At 45.3% G+C, this 23892-nt stretch overlaps 1 protein-coding gene across 3 annotated transcripts in view; it reads left to right on the top strand.

The window, feature by feature from the left end:
* Window positions 1–23892, top strand: part of Znf592 (zinc finger protein 592) — a 51543-nt gene that overhangs the window by 12350 nt on the left and 15301 nt on the right. For all 3 annotated transcript variants that reach the window (XM_041644515.1, XM_041644651.1, XM_041644571.1), the window contains 3 exons: window positions 5946–6051; window positions 16204–18457; window positions 22803–22981. In XM_041644515.1, the coding sequence (XP_041500449.1) occupies window positions 16223–18457; window positions 22803–22981 (2414 nt within the window). In that variant the 5' untranslated portion in view covers window positions 5946–6051; window positions 16204–16222. The remainder of the gene's footprint in view (window positions 1–5945; window positions 6052–16203; window positions 18458–22802; window positions 22982–23892) is intronic.

Below are 23892 nucleotides of genomic sequence, written 5' to 3'. Positions count from 1 at the left end.
TTGGTTTGAATGTAGTAAGTCATGTGATGAAACTGTGTTTGAGGGGAGTCACAAAGACTGCGAAGTTCAGCAGACATGGTGTCAGTGAGACTTGATGGTGGCAGGATGACACCTGCTGCGTGGCCACGACAAAGCCTTTCAGCGCCCCCACCGTCAACTTGGTGGTGGTTTTCAAATACGTTTCCGAAGCAGATGAAGTGTGAAGAGAAGAAGGAACCAGACTGTCTCAGTGGATGAGTGGTGGCCAGGGGTCATGTCTTGTCCCAGCTCTTGAGACAGATGTCTGCTCTTTCTGGTCTGCTGAGAGGAGTTTGCTTCAGGTTGCAGCAATCCTTTATCAGTACCCTAGGGTGCTTCCTGAACTCTGTTTGTTCTATCTCCTCCCTTCAGCTTCTTTTTTTGTCTCTCTGATTTTGTTTCTCAGGACAGATTATCTGACTCACAAGTGATTAAACTGGCTAGAAATACTTATTTCTGTATGCTTTCTTTTTCATTAGTCTTCTAGTCAGTTTTTTGGTCTCTCTCTCTCTCTCTCTCAGGGTTTCTGTATTGCAGGTTGCCCTCAAACTTGGAATTCCCCTGCCTCAGGCTCATGGGTGCTGGCCAATGTGTATGGGAAATTATGTACAGGTAAGCTGTACAAGCATTGGGAACATATCAGAGAATGTGATTAAAACCTTCCTTTCATAAAGCTCGTTACTTAGAAATTTGGGGACAGGAAAGTACTAAATATGAGAGATGGTGAGAAGTATGTAAAACAAAGTAGGTGTGGCGGGTAGGTCGCCTAGGGAGACAGCATTCTTTTTCTCTCTGATACTGGGTATTAGCCTGGGGTCTCCAACATACTAGGTGAAGTCCATATAACTGAGCTTCATCTCCAGCTCAGGGTTTCTTTTATTTCTAAGATTTTTTATTATGTATACAATGTTGTCTGTATGCCTGCAGGCCAGAAGAGGGCACCAGACCTCTTTACAGATGGTTGTGAGCCACCATGTTGTTGCCAGGAATTGAACTCAGGACCTCTGGAAGAGCAGGCAATGCTCTTAACCACTGAGCCATCTCTCCCCAGCCCTATTTCTAAGATTTTTATTATTTTATGTGAAGGATGTTTTGCCTGTGTATATGTTTATGCACTATATACACGTCTGGTACCTGTAGAGGCCGGAGGAAGGGATTTGATCTTCTGGAACTGGAATTTACAGACAGGTGAGAGCTGCCCTGTGGGTGCTGGAACTGAACTCAGGTCCTCTGGAAGAGCAGTCAGTGCTCTTAATCACTGAGCCATCTCTCCAGTCCCTGGGCTTCTTATTTTAAATGGAGAAGTTGGGGTTGATGAGATGGCTCAGTGGGTAGAGGAGCTTGCGGAGAAGCCTAATGACCTGAATTCCATCCCTGAAAAATACACACGGTAGAGGGAGAGAGCTGACTCCTGGGAGGAGTTCTCAGACCTCCACTTATAGACTGCGTTACCTCCACTGTCTGCCTGCCTCTCTCCCTCTCCCTCTCCCTCTCCCTCTCCCTCCCTCCCTCCCTCCCTCCGTCCCTCTCTCTCTCTATCTCTCTCTCTCTCTCTCACACACACACACACACATACACACACACACACACATACATAATAAAATTGGATAGATGGATGGATGGGTGAATGAATGAATAAATGAACAAGCCTAGCACTTCGGAGACAAGCTTGGGCTATTAAAAAACAAAAACTCTCAAAGTAAAGTATAAGGAACACAGAGAAATCTCACTGATAAAAAGATCTTTGTAGAGATCTGCTGGTGAGAACTGGCTGTGCAAGTGTCTGAAGGAAGAGTGGTCAGCATGGAGAAAGAAGCCAATGGAACCCTGCAGGCCAACGTGCGGAAGGAGACAGGAGGGATGAGTGCAGAGGCCACCCAGAGACTGACACAGTGGGCTGAGCTGGGGTCAGGTGTGGTGTCAGGTCGGCTTTCTCCCCAGGTGTTCCCAGTGTTCATCCAGGGTGAGACTTACTGACTCAGGGTTAAATAAGTTTCTCCAGCACTGGATGGAGATCCAGTGGTTACCCCCTGTGATGGGAAGGCCTTAGGGTGGGGTCTTGTGAGCTTACCAGGGATGCTGGAAATCTTGCAGGTAACAAAAGTTCTTTTCAATTTGTATACCTTTCTGATCTGATTGCCTCACCTCTTTGGCCTCGTGCCTTTATTTGTATAGTGGCTTAAATTTAATGGGCTCCTGGACTCTCTTTGGCTCTAACTGACTTTTGTGTTTCTGATGTTGAAAAAAACCTCTAATCTAGAAAGATATTCTAGAACAATGTTTTCTGATCCTGGTCTTACAACACACTAAGGTGTGTTGTAATTATGACAAGAATTACAGAGAATGTCTCAGACCAAATTGAAGGAAAATTTGTGCCATGTTCAGTAGGATCCCAGAAGATGAGCATGCTGGGAAGTGGGAAAACTGACTAGAAGCTTCAGTGCTTTTAGTACAAAGGTATCTTGGTCTTTGCTTTTTTTTTTTTTTTTTTCCAAGACAGGGTTTCTCTGTGGTTTTGGAGCCTGTCCTGGAACTAGCTCTTGTAGACCAGGCTGGTCTTGAACTCACAGAGATCCTCCTGCCTCTGCCTCCTAAGTGCTGGGATTAAAGGCGTGCGCCACCACCGCCTGGCCGGTGTCTTGGTCTTTGGAAGCAGGCAGAAGTCAGCATCCTTTGAGTGCTCGTCTTGGCTCATCTACTGCTGAGTTTGTTGTGAGGCGAGAGCAGTGTGTTATAAAAGTTCTTACAGCAAGCCCAGAATCTGTGATTTCAGTGGCTTGGGAGAAACAGCCAGCCTGGGTCAGTAATGTTGGGTCTGTTGGCCCTTCTCTGCAGCCAGACTATTTATTGCACACATAGACTCTGGTTAGTAGGCCAGAGCCCTGTAACTGGAGGCACCGAGATTATCTTGGGTGAATAACCAGGTACATTCAGAACTTCCTCACTGGACAGTAGGCCTGATACCTGTCCTTACCTCTTCAGCTCTCAGCCTCTGGCTTTTGTCCTAATTTTAATGTCACAGTTTCTGGTAATTTATGTTTTGTTTGTTTGAGAGAGCATCTCATGTAGCCAAAACTAACTTCGAACTCTTGATTCTCTTGCTTCCATTCCTGGAGTGCTGGGATGCCAGGCATGGACCACCAACACCTAGTCTAGTTTATGTTTTGAAATATTAGGATCTAAACATGAAAAGGGAAAAGTTGAGAAAATGCAATCCCTGTTTCTTTGTGCAGAATTGGGGTATCTTCAAAATTTTCATTAGTGCTATCTGTATCTCCATTTAGAATCTAAAATAAATGCTGACCTGTCAAAATTAAGATAAAGATGAAATCAGGCTTGAAAATGCATGATTGGAGTGAGAAAGGGCAGAAGAAACTTAATTAAAAGTTAAAGAGATAGCTATGCATAGTGGCTATTAAATGACTTTGATCCCAGCATTTGAGAGGCAAGGGCTGGAGGATCTCTGTGAGTTTGAGGCCAGCCTGGCTTTACAGCGAATTCCAGATCAGCCAGGAAGAAAACAGAAAAAATAAAAAATAAATTAAAGAAATGAAATAAATTAAAGAAATGAAACCTCTCCTCCCCTTTCTCCTCTAGACAGATGTGTTTTATTAAAAATGAAAGAAAAAAAACGAAGAAGAACAACAAAACCCTTAAGTAAGGGTCTCTGACTATCCTGGAACTCACTTTGTAGACCTGGCTGCCTCCGTCTCCCAGAGCTAACGTGCTAGCGCTAAAGGTGTCCACGGCCTGGCTGGCAGTCTGAAATCTAGAGAAGTTAAGGGCATCCCACAAGCTGGATGTGGAAACATGCAAATAACTTACAAAATAAGCCTTATGATCCTAGAAAGCTCACAGAAGGAGACCAGAGGAGGGCAACAGCAAGTACCCTAAGCCTTCCCCTGGTGACACAGCCTTATGGAGACAGCAGCATTTACTAACCCAGGCAATCTGCTCCTTGAGGCGACTCTGCTTGTGACTTGGTATGCATAAAAAGTCAAGGCGCACTATCCTCCTGCATTGCTCCTGTTTCTTCCTAATTCTTAATTTTCTCTAATAACAGTTTTCCTTTGATTTAAAAAGTTGGACCCCAAGGTTTGAAGTCATCAACTTTTATTGGAATAGCATTTGGGAAATGAGAGCCTACAAAAGACAGACTTTTAGACAAAGTTCAACATCCATCTCCCGTGTATCACCAGACCAATGATAGGGCCCCCTCCCCCCCAAAAAGAGATGTTTTGTTTTCTATTTTAAAAAGTTCTTTATTCTTTTCTTTAAGAGTTTCATATAACCCAGGTTCAGGTTGGCCTTGAACTTTTGATTCTTGATCCTCAAGTGCTTGGATGACAGGTGTGTCTCATCATATATGACTTTTTTCCTTTTTCTTTTCTTTCTTTCTGTTTTTTTTTTGGTTATTTTTTTGAAACAGGGTTTCTCCCTGTAGCTTCGGAGTATGTTCTGGAACTCGCTCTGTAGACCAGGCTGGCTTTGAACTCACAGAGATCCGCCTGCTTCTGCCTCCTAAGTGCATGCGCCACCAACACCCAGTGAGTTTTTTACTTTTTATTATTTATTTATTCATTTATCTGTTTTTTTCGAGACAAATTTTCTCTGTGTATAACCTTAGCTGTCCTGGAGCTCGCTCTGTAGACCAGACTGGCCACAGAGATCCACCGGCTTTTGCCTCCCAAGTGCTGGCTGGCATAAAGGTGTGTGTCACCACCGCTAGGCTATTATTATTTATTTATTTAGGCTTTTACATTTTATTTTATGTGTATAAGTGTTTTATCTACACATATGTGTGTATACCATGTGTATGTCTGGTCCCTGCAGAGGTTAGAAGAGCTTGTCCAATCTGAAACTGGAGTTACAGGCAGTCGTGAACCAAACCTGGGTTCTCTGGAAGAGCAGCCAGTGCTCCATCTCCTTCCTGTTAAATAGAGTCTAGCTGGCTGTGTAGCCCAGGATGGCCTTCTGTGTGTGCATGCTGTGAGTCTAGGTGCACTATCACACCCTGTTCATACCCTGCCATCCGTGAACACTGATAGACCGTTGACTAGGATTTCAGAACACTGGCCAAATAAATCTAAATCTTGGGGTAGTTGGCCAAGCATGAACAGTTTCCAAGGTAATCCAGGTTCAGCTATAGTTAAAAAACCACCTAATTAAGTCCCGAGGTGGTGGCGCATGCCTTTAATCCAGCATTTGGGAGGCAGAGGCAGGCGGATCTCTGTCAGTTCGAAGCCAGCCTGGTCTACAAAGCAAGTTCCAGGATATCCAGGGCTACACAGAGAAACCCTGTCTCAAAAAAACCATAAAACAAAACAAAACTACTAAATTAAGGCAGAATGCTCTGGCAGCTGTGCCCGTTTCTTCTTCCACTCTCACCAGGTCTCAGTCCTCTTCCTACCTCTGCTTTCCCCAGCTTCCAGTTCCACTCATTGTCTGGTGAGCTTCCTCAGCCTCAGTGAGTGCTGTTCTGAGCACTGGAGGGGGAGCTGTGGGCAAAGCTGCCTGCCTGTTATCTTCTGTCCTCTCTGCATGCACTTCCTGTTGGTGATCTGGAAGGTGTGAGGGGCAACCTGCCTGCCACCCAGGTGGATGCAGCATCACAAATACTGCTTGTGCTAGGTGATAGCTACATTTTATGTATGGAAAACAGACACACAGGTGTAGATGTTCTCTCAAGGTTACATGACTAGTTAGTTGTCAGTGGGATTTTATCTAGGCAAAGTCTATGCTCTAAACCACCATGCTGGGCTAGGAAGAGGGCAGAAATTTTGCCTTTGTGGGGCAGGCTCTAAATGTAGAGGTCCTGGGACATACCTATACTGGGATGGTTGTGTCTAGTTTTCTTAAATTCTTTTCCTACTTTAACATTTATTTTTAACCCATTTAAAACCATTTTGTTTTTCTTCTTTCCATAGGTGGTGATTGGACTCTAGACCATGTGCCTAGGTAGTTTTTCCTTTCTCCGCAGCTCCACTCCCCCAGCAGCGCTCACCACACCCTTGTTCTGAGAACCTCACTAAGGTATGATGTCTGGGTTGACCTGAGCTGGCCTTGAAGAGCTGAGTCTGACTACAGCAGAGCTTTTGTTGTTTGTTGGGTTTCACTTTGGTGGTAAAATGCAGCACGTCTCTGTTTTCAATGTACAGTGGCGTTAAGTCCATCTGCAATTATGTCGCCATCAACACCATTCATCACCTAATTCTGTCTGTGAATTTGCCAGCTTTAGGGATGTCATGTAAATGGGACCATTCAGTGTTTGTCTTAGTGTATTTTGGCTTATATCTCTAATGTCTCCAAGATTTGTTCATATTGTAGAATATCCAGATGTCCTTTTCTCCCCACGCCTTCCCTCCTTTCCTCTCTTCAGTTATATGAAGAGAATACAAGACTTTATCCTACCACTGAGCTATATCCCTGACCCCTATCCTTTTCAGGCTGAGTAACATTTCATATTTATATTTTGTTAATCTTTTCATTCATTGATAAATACTTGGGTTGCCCTACCTTTGGGTGCTGTAATGTGGCTGCTATGAATGATTATGTAGATATTTTGAGGCCTTGCAGTATGTGTGTTTTGTATGTGTTTATTTGGAGGCAGGGTCTTGTTCTGTAGCTCAAGCTAGCCTTGAATTTGACTCCTGCTTCAGCCTCCTGAATACTGAGAGGGAAGAAGGAGAAAGCTACATCGTTGATAGCACATGGAATAGGGAATGGGGAGAGATGGGAAAGGGAAGAGTACACGTAGTTCCAGTTTTCTGGTTTGATTGAACGGTGGTGTGAAGTGATAGGCATTCAGTAGAGACACACTTCTAATCTGGATTCCCATCATTCTCTGGCTGTTGCTGGGCAGTGGCAGTGAGCCTCAGTTCCTGGTCAGCTAGCCATGAGATCGCATAGATGAACCACCCATATGGTACAGTGTATTGTGTGACCAACCTATGATGCTTAGTAAGCCTCTTTGTCTGCTTTCTGTTGCTGTTGCTGTAAGACTGAGTAATGTATAATCAGTGGTTTATTTGGCTCATGGTTCTAGAGGTTCTAGAGGCTGGGCAGTCGGGTTAGAGGGCCGTATCTCTAGTGAAGATTGGTGTGCTGTATAAGATGAACTAGTAGACATGTATGTGAGGCAATCCCACCACTTTTACTAAGAACCACTCCTGCCTTTATTTATCCACTCATGAGAGCAGAATCCTTATGGGCTAGTCTCACCCCAGACTGTGTGGATTCCCTAGCCCTTAGGAGGAAGAAGCAGTAGGATCAGGAATAAGGTCACCTTTGGCTGAATGAGACATTGTGTCACCTTCTGAACACCAAAGAAAGAAAAATCAAGTCCTAGCCCTTTAATGCTGTCGCTTTGGTCATTAAATTTCAGTGTGAATTGTGAAGGAAACATTCTAACTGATAAGTAGGCTAGGTATCTTACTTCTGTTTGTCTTTGAGATAGTGTCTCATGTAGCCCAAGTTGGCCTTAAACTCCTAGTATTTACTGCTTCCACCTCCAAGTGTTGGTGTTATAGACATGCACTTCCATATCAGGGTTATATTAAAAACAAAACATTTATTGTTTAGTATTTAGTATGCATGCACTTTATGGTGTGTGTGTGTGTGTGTGAAGAAGAAGACAGACAGTTTTGGGGAGTGGGTTCTTTTCACTGTGTGGTCAATCTCAGGTCAGGTTTAGCAGTCTTCACCCACAAGATTGTCCTACCAACCCCTAGACTTACATTTTTTATTTACATTTTCAATTTAAAATAAATGATTTTTCTGCAGCATAATCCCATTGTAAGCTGAGGAACCTCTGTGCATGTGTTGGAGTGGCTGAGAAAAGCCCCTTCTTTTTTTTTTTTGGTTTTTCGAGACAGGGTTTCTCTGTGGTTTTGGAGCCTGTCCTGGAACTAGCTCTTGTAGACCAGGCTGGTCTCGAACTCACAGAGATCCGCCTACCTCTGCCTCCCAAGTGCTGGGATTAAAGGCGTGCGCTACCACCGCCCGGCGAAAAGCCCCTTCTTTCATTAGTGTCTACTCTTGTGGCAACGACAGAAATCCCCAAGACTAGCAGTATGTCCTTATGTTCCTGCAGCATTTCAGCTTGGGAATCTTTGTGACTCGCTTGCTTTGGGAGATGAGATGAATAAGGGACAGCTCCAGAACCACCAAACAGTGATGGCCGAGATGGGCCAGTGGTCCTGTGGGATAGCCACTTTCTCCTCTCAAGAATGGAGATTTGGTTTCCAGCAAGTCTGAGATGATTGGTTTCTTGCTTACTTTTGAGAGATCCTTGCTACCAAGACACGATGCTTTTACAAGGTTCGGTGGAAGGGACTCTTTAAAATGATGTGTGAGCAGAGATTACCGTCTCCTTTTCTCTCAAGTGTCTGCCTTCTGTTCTCTCAAGTGCTGAGATCTGTTTGCAAGTAAGGCAAGGCAAAGTAAGTGCAGATTACAGTCTCAGGTTTTATCCACACCCAGCTCTTTGACTTTGTTGCCTAGTCCTAGTTTCTACTTCTCACGTCGGCTTTATAATCTGTATAAATTCTGTTTTCTTTTTAATTTTCATTATTTTTATTTTATGTGTATGGGTATTTTTGTCTACATGTACATCTGTATACCATGTGTGTGCCTGGTGTCCTCAGATGCCGGAAAAAAAATGTTATATCTCCTGGAACTAGAATTACAGACAGTTGTTAACCTGGGTCAAATGGGAGTCAAACTTGGGTCCTTTAGAAGAGTAGCCAGTGCTCTTAACCATGAGCCATGAGCCATCTATACAAACTTTTTCATTTTCTTGCAACACAGCAGTTTTATTGTGGGAAAACCATACAGCACTTTTACAATACATAATTTAGTGGGATTTAGTGTGTTCATAGATTTATGAATTTATGATTAAGGATCAACCTGTGCCTTCCTTCTGGGTCCTAGCTCCTAGTTTTTAGAGCTAGCCTCCCATCTTCACTAGCTTCTCACTGATCTCATGCTCAAACAGATGTCCTTATTCTTGGGACCTTGACCACTAGGTGTTTTTTCACGATGGCATATTTAGATTTAATCAGTTTCTGTAGAGATTCAGGAACCATAGACAAGGGATACCCTTTCAGTTAGACCCTATCCTACTCACAAGCCTATCACCTCAAAAACCTTTCTTTATGAAAGTTCCAGGGTCCAGGTGTGGGCAAGTGGTAAAGGGTATGTTCAGTACGCGTAGGGACCTGTGTTTAGTCTTAGAAACCACACACAGACGTGCTGCATATTTACCAAATACTTGGCTGGTAATAAACTTACTGGGGAATCTGTGCCTATCCTTGAATAATCTCAGCTCTGAAGAGATGATCTTGTGAGATTCTAGTGGTGGATCACCTTCAGTAAACACAGTGGGGCTTGTGAACCAATAAGGGAATGGATGGTAATGTATGTTAGTGGTCATGAGTGCTGTGAAAACACAAGGCAGAATAAAGGGCTGGAGATTAGGGATAGGGTGATAATGGAGAATACGCACATAGATGAAAGATTTGTAGGACATGAAGAAGTGAGCCCACAGGGACCTAGAACAAGAACCTTTCTTCTTGTCTTCATTTTCTTTTCATCTTGTCTCTCTGTGTAGCCAAGGCTAGCCTCCAACTCAGCCTCCTAGGTTATGGGATTATAGGTGTGCACCAAGTGGCAGGATTTGCAGATCAGAGAGAGCAGGAAATGTACATGTTCTGAGGCAGGAGCATTGCCAGAATGCTTGAGGAATGGTAAGGAGATTTATGGGTACCATGACAGAATCTTATGGGAAAGATACACCAGTGAGATCCAGCAGGCTGTAAAAGCTGCAGGAAAGACTGGAGCTTATTCACGATGAGACAAGATGGTGTTGGAGTAGGATAAGAGGAAGGCGATTGCCTGACTTACATTTTTTTTCTTTTAAAGATTTATTTATTTATTGTGTATACAGTATTCTGCCTACATGCATGCCTGCAGGCCAGAAGAAGTCACCAGATTTCATTACAGATGGTAGTGAGCCACCATGTGGTTATTGGAAATTGAACTCAAGACCTTTAGAGGAGCAGGCGGTGCTCTTAACCTCTGAGCCATCTCTCCAGCCCCTGACTTACATTTTCAAAGCAGCATCTAGCTGTTATATTACAGGACAGGGCAGAGTCCAGGTAGGAATCCAGAAGTGATGCTGTTGCTGGTAATGAGAAATGGCTGAATTTGGTTGTATCTTCAATAGCACATGGTGTTTCCTTGTGGGTTATGTGGAAGCTATGAAAAGGGGGAAAAGTGGCTCAGCACCCGGAAGGATGGCAATGCCATTGACTGAGGACAGATGCATGTGCGAGGAAGTCAGAGTTGCTAGTAGGTCTACTAGGTGTGAGGAGTCTGTTAGACATCCAATAGAGTGCCGATTAATAATAAATAATAAAGTCTCTTACCGAAGACTTGTTAAGGCAGGAAAACTAACATTTTACTGAAACAACTGTAACAACGGCGCTAGGGTGCCTTCCGTAGGAATCCCACGTCTCAGTGTGCCTTCAGCGTTGTCTCCATGAGCACCAAGTTTGTAACCTGTGGATAAACTCCCCTCGCTGAGCCCTAGTTTTCCGTGTGTAAAATCAAGAGGTTGGACTAGAATAGTGTTCTAGAAACAACCAGGAGGCTTCGACCCAGCCCTATTGAGTTGGAATTGCTGTACCTGGAGCCTTAGCCTCTGTTTCAGTCATTTGCATGCTGTTGTTACTATTGCTACTATTTTTATTTTACACGTATTGCATTTTTTTTTCTTTGTGTGTGCATGTGCAGAGATACCATGGCACATGTGTGGAAGGCAGAGAACAACCTGTAGGAGTTGCTTCTTACCTTCCGCTAAAGGCCCATTTTTCTTTGGGCCACCAGCTCACAAAAAGCAGCACAGACTTCTTATTAATTATGGAAGCTCAGCTTATAGTTTAGCTTGTCCCTAACTAGTTCTTAGAACTTAAATTAACTCACATGTTTAAGTCTATATTCTTTTGCGTGGCTCAGTTTCCTTTACTCTGTACCCTCATTCTGCTTCTTCCAAATCTTGGCTGGCGACTCAACCTTTCTTCCTCTCCAAGTCCTCTCTGCCCCGAGAAATTCCACTTAACCTCTTCCTGGTTAGCGAATGGCCATTCTGCTCTTTATTAAACCAATCATAGTGGCACATCTTCACACAGTGTAAAGTGGTTGGTGCTTTACCTGCTCAGCCATCTGCTGGCCTCTGTTGATTGTGCTTTACAGGCAGACCCGCAGCAGTCTACAGTGGCACTCGGAAGCCACCAGACATGCTCATTTTGGCGTTCCTTTTCTATTCTTACATCCTGTGTGATGCCCATGCTTGCCATGGAACAACTATTTTTTTTATATATATCTACTTATCTAAGTCTGAGACTTCTTATGCTTTTTTTTTTCCAATTGTTTGAGCATCAGGTGTATCATGGAGTGAAACATTAGCCACTCACTCACTCAGAACATGTGGTTTTTTGGTTCACTTGACCTATAAGCAAGTCTAGTTTATGTTCAGGAGAGTAGTGATGTGTGGGGTCTGTTATCCACCTTCAGAGTCAGTACTTATGCAGGGGTTTATTAGATGTGCATAAATTTGCCCAGCTGTTGTAGCCTTGCCTGTTCAAGGACTCAGAAGTCCTTAAGGCCAGTTTAATTTTGCATTTTAATCAGAGTCTGGCAGCACAGTGGGGAGAAAGACAGTTCTTATGGTTCATAATTTGTTATTTCAGCTCCACCTTTACTAGTCTGGGACTTGGTTCTGGGTCTGGAAATATGCACTCCTCCCCATGTTACCTTTGATCTAGGTAGTGATTTTGCTCACTTACTTTGAATACCATCCATGGAAGCAATGTCTCTCTCACCAATGTCCTTGCCAGAGTCCAGGCTGAAGCTCCTCCAGGTCTTGGGAGCAGTGATGTGTTCTTGAGCGTGCTTGGTCACTCAGCCTTTCTTTTGTCTTCCAGGTACAGAAGTTCTCTGTCCTTCCCCTACCTCAACAGTCTCCTCCTCCTCCTCCTCCTCCTCCTCCTCCTCTTCTTTTTCTTCTTCTTCGCAGGGTTTCTCTGTGTATCCTTGGCTATCCTAGAATCTCTCTGTAGACCAGGTTGGCCTCAAATTCTGCCTCTCCTGAGTACTGGGATTAAAGCCACCACTGCTTGACTAATTCTTAACCATTATAAGGAATCACTGAGCATAGATTTGTGTCAGTATGTAAACTGGCCATTATATGGGGGACAGAATCAAGAGTTCACCAACAGATGGTAAGAAGCATTTCTTTTCTTCCTTCTTCCTCCTCTCCCGCCCTCCCTGCCTGCCTGGTCCAAAAAAAAATCATGACATAATTTGAAGATAACTCAGTTTTGTGGTCATAGAGTGCAGTGGTCCCAACTCATGCGAGCAGCTCCCTGTGTCAGTCTACATCCGTGCATGCTTCCCTGACTGTCCAACAGAGCATGCTAAGTAAACATAGACCAAGCTAGATCTAATGTACATATGGCTTTTGTGTGTTACTTGGGCTCAAACCCAAGTCCTTATACATGCTAGGCATGTCTTCCTCTGCTAAGGACTCAGCTCCTGTATGTGTTTTACCTATATAATAACTTCAGTGTATTTTCTGTTAAGTCACCTCTTATTTGTCTGTATGTATCATTTTAGTAAGAATCAAAGTACCTTCTTTTCTGTTATTTTGATTAGCGAACTTCTACTTTAGTTACATTTTTTCCTTTCCCCCAAATGTTCATTTCTGAGGATGAAATGGTTATGATCCTTGGCTTTCACTCTCCTGTCATTTGTGTGTGTGCATGTGCATGCTTGAGTCCTTTCGCTGGTCCCTCCCATCTGTTCCATAACTCCACTCTTTCTTCAGGGCCTCTTCTGTGCTGATATGTCCTTCCTTCCTCTCTCTTTCTTTTTCTTTTTTTTCCCCCTCTTTTTCCTTCCATATCTTTTATTGTACTGGAGATTGAACTTTTTTTTTTTTTAAAGTTGCCTGGGCAGGCCTTGAACTTGTAATGAAATAATGTTGTTTTTCTAAGGAAACATTATAAACTGATAACCAGGTATCTTAGGGTTTCTATTTCTGCGATAAGCTCCATGACCAAAGCAACTTTTTTGGGGGAAAAGGGTTTATTTAACCTTATAGCTTTTAAGTTTATCATTGAGGGAAGCCAGGGCAGGAATTCCCTTTGCAGACCAGACTGGCCTTGAACTCACAGAAATCTTCCTGCCTCTACTTCCTAGTGCTAAGATTAAAGACACGCGCCACCACCTCCGAGCTCAGAAAAAAAAATTTAGAGCAAGAATATAGATTTTAGGCTGACCTCAGACATAACTCCTGGTCAACCTCCTCCACCTCGTAGAGTGCTGGGATTGCAGGTGTGCACCATCGCACCTGTGTTTGTTTTCTTATTTTTGAGATAAAGTCTTGATATATAACCCCTATCTAGCCTTCTTTTCTCAATCCTCCTGCCTCAGTCTTCCCAAGAGGTGAGATTGTAGGTGACAGCACTCCTGTCACTAGCTCCGACTTTTTGACCATTCTCAGCAAACTCCTGGGAGTTTTCTGAGTGGAGAGCAGGACGTATTCAGATTTAATAACTCTTCATCAAGCCCCTGTCATTTTCTGGTGGAGGACACTGAGCTCGAGTAAATCATTCCCTGTCAGCCACTGCTCCTCTTCTCACACACTCTTCCCATCTGTTCCACCTCTCTTCCACTTCCTTTCCCCTAGGCATTGGAAGGTGGGAAGAAAGGGAGGGGGAACCTCTGGAGCAGGAGTCCTGAAGGCATTTCCTCACAGCTGTGCTGCCCTTCAGTTCTCTTGGCATTGTGTTGTGTACCTGTATCTGCCTGTTGTTTATGGACTCCAGCACCTAGTCAGGAGACAAACAACTGTTGTTTAAAACCTTCATCTTATTCCAGTGGGGCAGTCTGCTGACCTGTGTGTAAATAACTGATTTTACTTTGTCATTGTTCACCATAACTGGATGTGAGAAGTCCTAGGCAGGGAGCTATGCTTTGTTGAGGGTCTGGGCTGTGGGTACTTGTGATGTGAGAAACCAAACCCACAAACTTGTCGCTATCAAGGGTGGAAAGGGAACACTTTCATCATGTCATCTGCCTCCCTTGTGGTTCTAATTGCCCTTTCTATTTTCTCCTTTTAAAACTTAAGAGCAATTTCTTAGTGTGACAGATGTTTTCAGAAATAACTTGTTAGTAATTCCATACCCTAAACAATTAGTTTTCTTTTCAATCATAGATACTTAATGTTATAACATAATTATGATATGATAATACTTTTGTATTAGTCTTTTTATTTTTCCCTCAAGACAGGGTTTCACTGTAGCTTTGGAGCCTGTTCTGGAACTAGCTGGCCTCGAACTCACAGAGATCCACCTGCTTTTGCCTCCCTAGTGCTGGGATTAAAGGCGTGCGCCACCACCACCTGGCTCTGTATTAGTCTTTTTTAAAGTTAGCAAGTAGTTTTCTTTGTTGTTGTGTAGATTATTGACCATGTTTTTGTTGACTACACAATAGTCAGATACTTAGTCCCCCCCCCCCCTTTTTTTTGTTTTGTTTTGTTTTTCAAGACAGGTTTCTCTTTAGCTTTGGAACCTGTCCTGGAACTTGCTCTGTAGACCAGGCTGACCTCAAACTCACAGAGATCCGCTTGCCTCTGCCTCCCATGTGCTGGGGTTGAAGGCAGATGCCACCACCACCCACAACTGCCCGGCTAATCATTCCCCTTTCTTAAGTGTTTAGTCTAGGCCTTGAGGCTTTTATATAAGAAAGGATAACCTTGAATTTATGATCCTCCTGCTTCCACCTCTGAAGTGCTAGAATTATAAGTATTCTTCACCCACGTGGTTCAAATCCTCTCACACTTTATTTGGTGCTGGAATTAGACTGACAAAGTCCTTCTGTGGACGCTAGCACCCAGATGGAGGGATCCATCTCCTAGGCATTGATAGCTCTACTTGCATGATATTTTCTATTTTTATTTCATTGTTTTTCTTTATTAAGAAGGCTGGATGGAGCCAGCTGGGTGTTGGTGGCTGCGCACGCCTTTAATTCCAGCACTCAGGAGGCAGAGGCAGACAGATGTCTATGAATTCGAGGGCAGCCTGGTCTGCAGAGTGAGTTCCAGTACAAGCTCCAAAGCTACAGAGAAACCCTGTCTCGAACCCCCCCCCCCAAAAAAAACCCAAAACAAACAAACAAGAAACAAGAAGGCTGGAGAGTTGGCTCAGCAGTTAAGAACACTTGTTCTTGCAGAGGATCCCAACTGATTCCTAGCACCTTCTAGTGGCTCACAACCTTCTATAATGGGATTCTATGTCCCCTGCTTACCTACATAGGTACTAGGCTCACACATGGTACACAGATGAACATGTGACCAAAACACACATATACATTTTTAAAAATGTTAAAAAAGAGATTTTAGAAGTAGAAGCAACAGCAACATTTGGGCGCATGGTGGGGCACACCTTTGATTCCAGCATTTAAGAGGCAAAGGCAGGCGGGTCTCTGTGAGTTAGAAGAAAGCTGGCTCTACATATTGAGTTCCAGAACAACCCTGTCTCAAAAATCAGAAGAATGAGGAGGAAAAGAGAGCCTGGAGAGAGGAAGGAGGATAGGAGAAGAAAGAGAATATATATGGATATGAGCATATATGCATGCTACAAAGATTCTCAGAGACTCTGGGCAGTGTTAGGGAGGACTCTATGCAGCATTAGCTCCTGATATTTGTGTGTGTTAAATATGCGAGTCACCCAGAGGTGAACACATGCCAGTGAGATAGAGGTAGAGAGGGCAGAGGTGATGGGGAGGCCTCAGGGGTGTGGCCCAGTTGGATAAGAGGACATCTTCCTTCTCTTTTGGTCTCTTTGGGACCAGCCAGAAATGTCCAAATATTGAAGGTTAAGACCTTCCAGGCAAGCTTATCACTCTTTAGCCTTCTCTTTTTAGCCTCCCCTATCTTTCAGCAGGTCAGATACCTCTTAGGGTGACATTCAGGTATGTGACTTCCTACTATAGATGGTGGGGTTCTACAGGGGCGGGCCAGCTGCATGTATGCGTTGGGCGATGACTATTCAGTACAGATGATATAGGACAGTTCAGTATGGCCCTGCTGGTCATTGATTATGTGCTTTGTTTCTCCTGTAGCTCTTGTCAGCATCCAGCCATGGGGGATATGAAAACCCCAGATTTTGATGACCTTCTGGCTGCCTTTGACATCCCAGATCCCACAAGTCTTGATGCCAAGGAGGCCATCCAGACACCCAGTGAGGAGAATGAAAGTCCCCTGAAGTCTTCAGGCATGTGTATGGATGAGAATGTGTCCTTGTCTCACTCAGGATCAGCCCCAGATGTGCCGGCTGTGAGTGTCATTGTCAAGAACACCAGCCGCCAAGAGTCATTTGAAGCAGAGAAAGACCACATTGCTCCAAGTCTCCTTCACAATGGATTTCGGGGTTCAGATCTGCCTCCAGACTCCCACCACTGTGGAAAGTTTGATTCTACTTTCATAAATGGAGACAGTGCTAGGAGTTTCACAAGCAAGCTGGAGCCTTCCAAGTCAGAGCCATTACCCACCTTTAACCAGTTTAGCCCAATCTCTAGCCCAGAACCCGAGGATCCTGTCAAAGATAGTGGGTTTGGGATAAAGTCCAAGCACTCTGATAGTTATTTCCCACCTCCTGCTGGGTGTGGAGCTGTGGGGGGCCCAGTGTTGGAAGCTCTGGGTAAGTTCCCAGTCCCAGAGCTACACATGTTTGATCACTTTTGTAAGAAAGAACCCAAACCAGAACCCTTGCCTTTGGAGAGCCAGCAGGAGCAGGAGCAGGAGCGGGGTGGGCCGAAGGTGGTGGAGCCCCACAAAGATCTGGATTCCAGTCAGTTCTTTGGGGAAGCATTAGAATTCAATAGTCACTCTAACAACAGTATTGGAGAGCCTAAGAAACTTGCTTCAGAATTTAGTGCTTGCTCCTCTGTTCCACCTAGGCAGCGTCTGAAGCCAGCCCATTCCAAACTATCTTCTTGTGTTGCAGCCTTGGTGGCCCTACAGGCCAAAAGAGTGGCCAATGTCACCAAGGAGGATCAGCCTGGTCACACAAAGGATTTCTCAGGGCCCACTAAAGAGGGTTCTAAAGGCAGCCCCAAAATGCCCAAGTCACCAAAGAGTCCCCGGAGCCCTCTGGAGGCCACTAGAAAAAGTATCAAGCCATCAGACAGCCCTCGGAGCATCTGCAGTGATAGTAGCAGCAAAGGGTCTCCTTCTGTGGCTGCCAGCTCCCCACCAGCAATTCCCAAAGTCAGAATCAAAACAATTAAGACGTCATCAGGGGAAATCAAACGGACTGTTACAAGGATCCTGCCAGACCCTGATGATCCAAGTAAGTCCCCTGTTGAGTCACCTGTAGGGAGCACCATTGCTGAGACCCCCAGTGAGGTGCCAGGGGATGAGGGCACAGCCTTGCCTGTGGAAGAGCACTTTCCTGAGGCGGGCATAAATTCAGGGAGCCCCCAGAGTGACAGAAAAGGGGATGAGAGCGTGACAAAGGCCAGTGACTCGACATCTCCCTGCCGTGGCTCTGGGCCCCGGGCCCCGAAAGGTGCTGCCTTGAATTCCCAGGCGAGCAAGAAGCAGCAGAGCACAGCTCTTCCGGCATCAGCCCTGGCCTCTGCCAGTCTGCTGCCCAAAGCTGTGCACCTGGCCAACTTGAACCTGGTCCCTCACAGTGTTGCTGCGTCTGTGACTGCCAAGTCCTCAGCACAGAGACGGAGCCAGCCTCAGGTCACGCAAATGACAGTGCCCCTGGTCCACCAGGTGAAGAAGGCCGCCCCTCTAATCGTGGAGGTCTTCAACAAGGTCCTCCATAGCTCTAACCCTGTGCCCCTCTATGCGCCAAATCTCAGCCCACCTGCAGACAGCAGAATCCACGTGCCGGCCAGTGGGTACTGCTGCCTGGAGTGTGGAGACGCATTTGCCTTAGAGAAGAGCCTGAGCCAGCACTACAGCCGGCGGAGCGTCCACATTGAGGTGCTGTGTACACTTTGCTCTAAGACGCTGCTCTTCTTCAACAAGTGCAGTCTGCTTCGGCATGCCCGTGACCACAAGAGCAAGGGACTTGTCATGCAGTGCTCGCAGCTGCTTGTGAAGCCCATCTCTGCGGACCAGATGTTTGTGACAGCTCCTGTGAACTCCACAGCACCAGCAACCCCAGCCGCTTCTTCCTCCCCCAAACCCAGCCCCACTTCAGGCAATGCCAACTCTGCAATTCCAGCCTTGCCACTTTACCCAGACCCAGTGAGGCTCATCCGGTATGGAACCAAATGTCCTGAATGTCACAAGCAGATGCGAGACTATATGGTCCTGGCTGCACATTTCCAGAGGACAACAGAGGAAACTGAGGGGCTGGTAAGTAGACTATCCCTATGCTAGGTTCCAGAATGGGGACTAGAGAAAGTCCTGTTAATGTTTGAGTGGTAGCAGAATCTTAGAGGACATCTGACTTAATGGTAGTGTATCACCAGAATATATAGTGCTTGGTTTTTATTTGGAAAGATATCCTACCCATACCTGTGGAATGCCTGAAGATCTAGCAAGTTTAGCTAGGGGTGGTGTTATATGCTTATAATTCCAGTACTTAAAAGGCTAAGGCAGGAGGATCATGAGTTTGAGGCCAGTCTGGGTTATAGCAAGACTCTGTCTTTATGGACATGTCCCATGTTCTGCTCCCACTCAGATTGGCAGCTGTTTGGTCCAAATTCAGGCCTGTGAGGGCTTGGCTTGGGTGATCTCTTTCTGGCCTCTAGCAGATGGCAGCATGGTTTTGGCCAAAGAACCTAGGGATAGGGATAAGTGAATTGCTGCCTTGTCCCTCAGTATGTTTTCTAAGAACTGCGTCTCTAAGTCATAGCTGTTGAGCAGAGCCTGTTTGGAGACAGGGCCAGAGGCAAGGCTGAGGTGAAAGGGAAAGTGGGCAGGCACTCAGCCCCATGCAGAGGCTTTGCATGTCTCCATCCTTCATCTCTAGAAGAGGAGTTGAGCTTTTCTGCTGGTTCTGATTGCTAGTTGTAACTGGTGAGATACGTGGTTTATTTTGTAAGGTACTTGGTGCTGTGCCTTTAGTGCCCTTTATTGCTGGCAGATTCTATCAGGGAGACAGCTTTGAGTTATGGTTGTACAGAGATATAATCCCAACATGTTGGAGCTGGAGGCAGGAGGGCCAGGTAATAACTTTTATCTTTAAAAAACAGAAATACCTCCAAATTGGGCTCTGTGTGTGTGTGTGTGTGTGTGTGTGTGTGTGTGTGTCTGTCTGTCTGTGAATGTGTGTGTGTCTGCATGCTTGCACATTCATGCAGATTACAAAGTACATAAAGTTTCTTCTTATTTCCTTGAGATAGGGTCTTTCTGAATTGGAAGCTCACTATTTTGCTTAGGTTGGATGCACAGCGAGCTTCCAGGATCTGCTCATTTCTACCTCTAAAACTGGGGTTATACTCACGCACAGTCACACAGCATTTTTACCTGGGTACTGTCTAATTCAGGTCCTCGTGCTTGTGCAGCAAGTGCTCTTACCCATTGAGACATCTTTTCCATCTTTAGGGTTACTTTCATGATAAGCCTCTTTACTATGCTTCCCTTAAGGTATATTAGTTTGTTTTCTATTGCATGATAAAGACTATAATCACTGACTAGAGAGCTGGCTCAGTGACTAAGAGCATTTGTTGCTCTTGAAGAGGACCCAGATTTGATACCTGGCACCTACATATTGGCTCACAAACACTCATAACTTCAATTTCAGGGGATTTGACACACTCCTGACCTCCAGGCACCAGGCATGCACATTATACATATATGTACATGCAGGCAGAAGCTCATACATGTAAAAATAAAACATAAAAGGTTAGGCGTGGTGGCACACACACATGGACTCAGCACTGGAGAGGCAGGCAGGTGGATCTCTGGAGCTCGAGGCCAGCCTGGTCTACCTGGGGTGGGCCCTTCCATGTTAGTCATTAAGAAAATACCCTATAGACTTGCCTACGGGCATCTGATGGAGGCATTTACTTGTGTCAGGTTAGCAGAAGAACAGCCAGGGTACAGGACTGCAGAGACCTAGGAGAACAGAGAGCTCCTTTCACTTCAGTCCAGCCCAGTTCACTGCCAGGCTCTGTAGCTCAGGGGATGCTAACAGGAGGGAGTCACGACTTCCTCTAGGAGTTCATGGTGATAGCAAAAGCAGCAGTGCACCCAAACTTGTGCTATGTGTGACAGACTATTGAGATTAAACAAGGTTAAAAATCTAGTTCTGTTGCTGACGTCGGAGGGACTAATTCATAGTGACAGCAGGAATAGGGACAAAGTCTTGTGCTGTGTCAGTCAGATTGGGCCTGTAAGGTGGGAAGAGGGTGTTCTGGCTATGGGGGACACAGGTCAGAGTTACGCAGGTAAGGAGCAGGATATTGTTAGGTGTGGCTGGCCATGTGCTTGGTAGAGGCAGAAGTTGAGCTTCTGCAGAGAACTTGTCTGAAGTGGCCAGGGAGTGCTGTAGGGTCACTATCTTAGTCAGTCAGTGCTCTATTGATGTAAGGAGATACAATGACTATGGCAACTCTTATAAAAGAAAGCATTTGCCTGGCGGTGGTAGTGCACACCTTTAATCCCAACACTCGGAGGCAGAGGCAGGCGGCTTGGTCTACAAAGTGAGTTCCAGGACAGCCAGGATTGTTACACAGAAAAACTCTGTCTCAAAAAACTAAGAAGGGGGGAGGCATTTAATTGGGACTTGCTTACAGTTTGAGAGGTTTCGTCCATTATCCTCACAGTAGGTTAAGGGGGTGAGTGGAGCATGGCAGGAGGCAGGCAGACATGGTTGAGGAGAGATAGCTGAGGGCTACATCTAGATCTGCAGGCAGCAGGAAGAGAGCACTGGGACTGATTTGAGTTTTTGGAGACCCCAAAGCCCACCTCCAGTGACACCTCCTCCAACAAGGCCACACCTCCTAATCCCTTTCAAGTAGTGCCACCCCTTGATGACCAAGCATTCAAATGTGTGAGCCCATTGGGGCCGTTCTTGCTCAAACCACCACAGTCACTGTGCAGCCTCTCATCTTCATCTTTTCTGTCCCATTTTCTTGGTGATGAGTCATGGAGTGTGGTCAGCACCCTCTCTAGGGCTTCCATGCTCTTGTTTGTCCCAGTTGAGCTAGGACTCTGAGTTTGATCCTTGAAGGTCTTTAGTCATGGAGGTCTGGTGTCTGGGCCTGTGATGTTTTCCACATTGCTTTTTACCCAAATTCTAAAGTCTTGTGTAGGTAGAAATCAGAGCATAGAATCAGGGCTGGCACCAATTTCACACCACCTCTTCCCTGTGCCACTCTGTCCTGTGAGAGCTACATAAAAGCACAGTCCAGACATGTTTGCAGAGACTGTGCTTGGAAGGCTGCTGGGTTTCTCTCACCTCCTTCACAGTATCTTCTGTTGCTAAATGTGGCTTTTAGGGAGGAAGACTTGAGATCAGGAGTTAGCCTTGATGATCGCTGGGTTTGGGTTCCATTGACAGTACCAGTATCAGGCCACATAGCCAGGGCAAAGGGTACTGAGACGAGGTGGGGTGCAGCTCCCTACCAAGTGAGGAACAGTGTGCTTGGATTTATGTCTTCCTCCTGGAAGTCTGCGCCTGAAGAAGCAAAGCTGTCTTCCTCTGCATTGACTAGGGGTTGGGGAGTGGGTGGGCATTTTTCATACCTTCCCTTACATTCTAAGCCATTCAATTAGTACAGAATGTCAGCACAGCGGGGCGGTATCATCATCATTATTTTCTTCTCATCCGTCTTGGTTTTTTGTTTTGTTTTGTTTTGTTTGAGACAGAGCCTCTCTACATAGCTCTGACTGTCCTAGAACTTACTATGTAGACCAGGCTGTCCTTAAATTCAGAGTTCCACCTGCCTCTTTCTCCCAGGTGCTAGGATTAAAGGCGTTTGCCACTATGCCTGGTAGAGTGTGTATCTTCCTGTTCTTAAGCTTTTGTTTAACTATATTGTCATCACACCTAGTAAAATTAATAACATTCTTTAATATTACCCAATACAGATCTACACTTAAGCTTTCCTAATTATATTAAAAAGTCTTACAATGGGCTTTTTATTTTTATTATTTATCTATTTATTTTGAAGCAGTGTCTCATGTATCTCTCTCCGGCTAGCCCCTATTTACTCTGTAGCCAAAGCTGGCCTTGAATTCCTGATCTTCCTCACAAGTGCTAGGAATACAGGTATGCCCCCACCATATCTAGCTTTTTAGCAGATGAACACCTGGGTTTCCCTAAGTAATCCAGACTGGCCTCAAACTCACGACCCTCCTGCCAAGTGCTAAGGTCACAGGTGTGTGCCACCATGTTTGCCTTATTTGTTTGCTAGCTTGCTTTTTTGATTTTGTTTGTGTTTATAGTACAGGGCTTCTAGTGTAGAACCTCAAACATGCAAGGCCAGCTTTCCGCCTCTGACGTATATCCCTGGCCTGAGTCTGTATTCTGTCCTGGACCTCTCACAAATCACGTATTGGTCTATTTTCTTTCTTTTTTCTTGTTATTGCTTTGGTTTTGGTTTTAATGAAACAGGGTATCACTCAGTATGTAACCACAGCTGTTCTGGGATTCTAGGTATGAACTGCCTGACTGTAGTCAGCTGGTGACAGCACATGTCCCCATTCCACCCCACCTGTGTCATTTGCTTTCTTGGTGTTTTTTCTCTAGACCTGCCAGGTATGCCAGATGCTGCTGCCAAACCAATGTAGTTTCTGTGCACACCAGCGGATTCATGCCCACAAGTCCCCCTACTGCTGCCCGGAGTGTGGTGTCCTTTGTCGCTCTGCCTACTTCCAGACTCACGTAAAGGAGAATTGCCTACACTATGCTCGAAAAGTGGGCTACAGGTGGGTGCTCCCTGGCTCACTGTTCTGGAATTGCCCAATGGCAAGTCCTTTTTCCAGACAGGAACTTGTTTTAAGAACCCAGACTGTGTATGTGTGTGTTGGGGGTGGGGTGCTGATGAGATGGAGCTCAGCTTTACCCACTGATGTGGTAATGACCTGAGTTTATACACTTTGCCGACATGTAGGAGAGAAACAACTTCTGTGGATTGCCCTCTGATCTATACACCCATACCATGAGACATGCATGTGTGCCTGTGTGCACACGCCAGCACACACACAAAGTAAATAAATGCAGGGTTTTTTGTTTTGTTTTGTTTTTGTTAGTTTTCTAAAGAGCCACAATAGGACAATAGGAAGATGGTTCACTGGATAAAGCAGTTGCCACACAAGTGTGAGGACCTAAATTCAGATTCCCAGACCCTCTGTAAAACTGGGTATAGTAGCATGTATTTACAGTTCCAGTGCTTTCATGGTGAAATGGCTGCAGGTAGGAGAAAGCCTGGAAACTTGCAGCAAGAGCAGTGAACAATGGAGAGACCCTATCTCAAGGTAGGAGGCAAGGACTGACCCTGAGGTTGTTCTCCAACCTCCACACTCGTGCTTTTCCATGCCCACACAGTGATACATGACCACCTTCATACTGACACACAAACGCACACACATACAGCCAAATAGGACAAGAATGTTGGCTAGTGGGCATGAGATGTAGCTGAGTTGGTAGAATGCTTAACTAGCATGTTTGGAAGGCCTGGATTTGATCCCTAGCGCCGTATAAAATAACTGGCCATGATAGCACATGCCTGTTAACCCTAGTACTTATGAGACAGGAAGATCAGGAGTTCAAGGCTGGCGTGGGCTACCTGAGACCCTGCCTCAAGGAAAGAAACAAAAGCAATGCTGGCTGGTGGGTG

The sequence above is a fragment of the Microtus oregoni genome, unplaced genomic scaffold (assembly GCF_018167655.1).
Source record: "Microtus oregoni isolate MIOR12 unplaced genomic scaffold, Mior012 000000F_ref0000247, whole genome shotgun sequence".
NCBI classification, from domain to species: domain Eukaryota; kingdom Metazoa; phylum Chordata; class Mammalia; order Rodentia; family Cricetidae; genus Microtus; species Microtus oregoni.
This window is presented reverse-complemented; position numbering and strand designations above follow the sequence as displayed.